Source organism: Mercurialis annua, linkage group LG8 (assembly GCF_937616625.2).
Source record: "Mercurialis annua linkage group LG8, ddMerAnnu1.2, whole genome shotgun sequence".
Classification (NCBI taxonomy): domain Eukaryota; kingdom Viridiplantae; phylum Streptophyta; class Magnoliopsida; order Malpighiales; family Euphorbiaceae; genus Mercurialis; species Mercurialis annua.
The window spans coordinates 32,186,499-32,190,187 of NC_065577.1; the positions used below are offsets into that span (position 1 = coordinate 32,186,499).

General features: G+C 40.1%; 1 protein-coding gene across 1 annotated transcript; it reads left to right on the plus strand.

Annotated features, from left to right (window-relative positions):
- The first annotated feature begins 375 nt into the window (after positions 1-375).
- LOC126661907 (uncharacterized) lies at positions 376-2,296 on the plus strand. The gene is made up of 3 exons (XM_050355789.1): positions 376-659; positions 717-1,657; positions 1,854-2,296. The coding sequence occupies exons 1-3, from the start codon at positions 376-378 to the stop codon at positions 2,294-2,296; spliced, it is 1,668 nt and encodes a 555-aa protein (XP_050211746.1).
- Positions 2,297-3,689: the final 1,393 nt, after the last annotated feature.

A 3,689-nucleotide genomic window follows, 5' to 3' on the forward strand; every position in this document is an offset into this window, starting at 1 on the left:
AAGGTTGATTACCTGGGAATCATTCATTCGTGTTCTTCAATTGAACTAGAGTCGGTTAATGATCTATCTGATGGGAGCATTGCTAACAGGAACATGATTATAGGAGCCACACAAGAGGAAAATGCGGTCTCATCTTCATCAGAGAACGAGGTTACTAAAACTTGGAGGATTGGCTATGACTTGGGGGTTTTTTCCTTGGATAAAAAGGAAGCAATTATGCAGGAGCTGCACCAGAAAATCAATGGTCTGGAACAGTGATCTTCCTATTGCTTCTTCAAGGTTTTTTTTATCTCCATGTCTTTGCCTTTTAGCTTTATTTCTTGGAACTGTCGAGGTGGCCTTTTAAATGTCAGAAAACAATTATTTATTCGGAAAATGGTATCTGATTATAACTTATTTTTCATTGGATTGGTGGAGTCAAAAAAGGAATTTGTTAATGATTTTTTAATAAGAAAGCTATGGCCAAACTTAGATTGTAATTTTGATTGGGTTGCTTCGAATGGAGCATCTGGCAGTCTTATCATTATTTGGAATACGGTTTTACTTCATAATGTTTCTATTTGTAAGGGTGACAGGTGGATCGCAATGGATTTCTTTCATGATAATGCTTGGTTTCGGCACATTCTTATTTATGCAAGCAATCTAGCTTCAGAGAGACTGTAGCTATGGAACGAATTAACCCATCATCTGAGCTTTGTTGGTACTGTTATTATTAGCGGAGATTTTAATGAAACTTTGCTTCTTGAGGAAAGGTTAAATGGTTCGGATTTTTCAGCTTCGATGTTGGCGTTCCGTGACTTTGTCAATAACGCTGAATTACTTGATCTTCCTCTTCAAGGTCGTCTATTTACATGGCATAACTCGTTCTCCAGATCTCGTATTGATAGGTGCCTGATATCTAGTTTTGTGGGCTCTTATTGGCCCAACATGTCCTTGTCTGCGTTATCTGGTGGCCATTCTGATCATATTCCCATCCACTTTCGGGAAGATAACAGAGTTGACTGGGGCCCTAAGCCTTTCCGTTCTATGGACGCTTGGTGGGAACATGATGCTTTTCAGCCCTTTCTTACGGAAAGTTGGGTTGCAGTTTGCTGTAATACTACAAATCTTGTTCAACGATCGAAAGAACTCCGCCATAAGATCAAGGTTTGGAATAGCGAGGTGTTTGGCAATCAAAATAAGCTTATAAGAGAGCTTTCGGACAAAATCAGCAGGTGGTATGTTGCTGCCGATACTTCTTTGCTGACCGTGGAAGACAAATCAGAGTTAGCTTCTCTAAAGGCTGATCTCTGGAAAGCGGAGAAGAGAGTAGAGCTGCTTTGGATTCAAAAATCAAGGGTTAAATGGTGTTTGGAAGGTGATAGAAACACTAAATTCTTTCACAGCACGGTTTCTGCTCACTTTCGAAATAACCACATTGCTTCCATCTCTGTTGATGATAATGTTTTTTCGGAGCCGACCGATCTACGGTTCCATATCAGAGATTTCTACAGTAACCTCTTTGACAAGAAAGGAGAAGTAAACTATGACATTACAAGTCTTGGTTTTGCTAAAATTTCAGAGTTGCAGGCGCGATCTCTTATTATTCATTTTGAAGAATCTGAAATTCTAAGTGCCATTCTTTCTTGTGGTAGCTCGAAAGCTTCGGGTCCTGATGGTTTTAACTTCTATTTTTACAAGAAAGCTTGGCCAATTTTAAAGGAAGTCATTCTTGATTTTTTATGAAATTTCATAGGTTCAACAGTCTTCCTAAGGGGATAAATTCTTCTTTCTTGGTTTTGGTACCAAAGATAGCTGGGTCTTCGAATATTAAAGACTATCGCCCTATTAGTCTTATTAATGGGTTGTATAAGATGCTATCGAAAGCTTTATCTCGAAGATTATCTCCGACTCTTTCTGCGTAGTTTCTGATAGTCAATATGCTTTCCTGAAAAATAGAAGTATTTTGGAGTGCTCCATGATCGCGAATGACCTTGTTCACCTGGCTACTAGGAGGAAAGATAAACTTCTTATCCTGAAACTTGATTTTCATAAAGCGTTTGACAGCATTGATTGGAATTATCTTTTGTCTGTTATGCGCTGCATGAATTTTCCGGATAAATGGATAGACTGTATGTCTTGTTGTTTGTCGTCTGCGACTACGTCGGTGTTGGTTAATGGTAGTCCTACTGACCCTATTGCTCTTCGAAGAGGTGTTCGCCAGGCAGATCCGATATCACCTTACTTATTTGTTATCGCAGCAGAGGGCCTAAAGCGTTTACTGGAAAAATCTGCTGAGAAGGGATATACGCAGTGATATAAGTTCTCGGATGCCCATGAAGCCATCTCTATACTAAAATTTGCGGATGACACTATTTTGTATCTTCCATATGATGTTGAGCAGGTTCAAAACTTAACTAGAGTTCTTCGTTGCTTTGAGATGATATCTGGATTGACTATTAACTACCATAAAAGCTCGATTATGGGAGTTAATCTTGCTGAGCGGGATCTTCTACGGGTAGCTCAAATTGTTGGTTGTAAAGTGGACTCATTCCCGATTAAATATTTGGGTCTTTCTCTGGCTGATAGAAGTCTGACTTCAGGATCTTGGGATCACGTCATCGAGCGATTTAAATCGCGCCTTGCATTTTGGAAAGGTACTCTGCTATCCCCAGCAGGCAGGTTAGTTCTTATCAAATCTATTTTTTTCAGCGTTTTGGTCTACTCTATGTCTCTTTTCGGTATGCCTGTGATGGTTCAGAACAAGTTAGAATCGTATATGATTCGCTTCCTTTGGAAGGGCGATATTTCAAACCGTGTGATGAGTAAGGTAGCTTGGAAAGTTGTGTGTCAAAAATTTGAAAATGGAGGTTTAGGTTTCTATAATCTTCGTACTAGAAACCAAAGTCTTCTTTTCAAATGGGTTTGGAAGCTTAAGATTACCAACCGTGATTCCCTTTGGTTCATTGTTACCTCTTGTTGCTCTCTTGTGTTTGACTGGAATTCTTTAAAACTTGGGGACGCGAAAAAAATGTCGTTTATTTGGAAAGGCGTTAGAAAATTTTGCTGTAATGATGAGGTAGGATGGGGTGTGTTTATTGATAATGTCAAGTTCAAAGTAGGTAGAGGTGATTCTATCTCGCTTTGGCACGAAAATTGGACGGGCATTGGGTTGGCTAATACCTTATTTTCCCGTTTATATAACCTTTCAAATCAGAAACAAGCGTCTATTGAGAATATTTGGTTAGGCAATTGGAGGTGGCGCAGGAGACTTCGTGGCAATGAGTCATTAATCTTCAATGATTTTCTGACTATTTTTGGCCAGCTTCAACAGGCTCATGATAGAGAAGATGAAGTCAGATGGAACAATACTTCTGGGATGTATACAGCTGCTGATTTTTGTGATTTTTTGAGTAGTAATTCTTCGGGTTCAGGGGTCTCTTCTGCTTCGCATCCTCCTGGCCTTCGTCCCACACCTGCTGCCGGTTTGCATTGGGGATCTGTTGTTATCAGTACTTTAGTGGCGTCGGTGAATATGCAGGTTTTAGCTGCCACAACAGTTTCTCCGAGTCTCACACGATCAGCAGCAACTTCTGCACATCCACGCTCAGCTGCTGTTAACGTTTCTACTGCTGTCACCATTTCTGCTGCTCCGGATCAGTTTGCTTCAGTTGACACTGCTCAACGTACTGTTAACGTTCATATTGCCG

Coding starts and splice junctions, on each gene's coding strand:
- LOC126661907 (XM_050355789.1), top strand. CDS start 376: ATGGTATCTGATTATAACTTATTTTTCATTGGATTGGTGGAGTCAAAA. Junction 660..716: donor AATCTAGCTTCAGAGAGACT/GTAGCTATGGAA, acceptor TGTTATTATTAG/CGGAGATTTTAATGAAACTT. Junction 1,658..1,853: donor GAAAGCTTCGGGTCCTGATG/GTTTTAACTTCT, acceptor GGGTTGTATAAG/ATGCTATCGAAAGCTTTATC.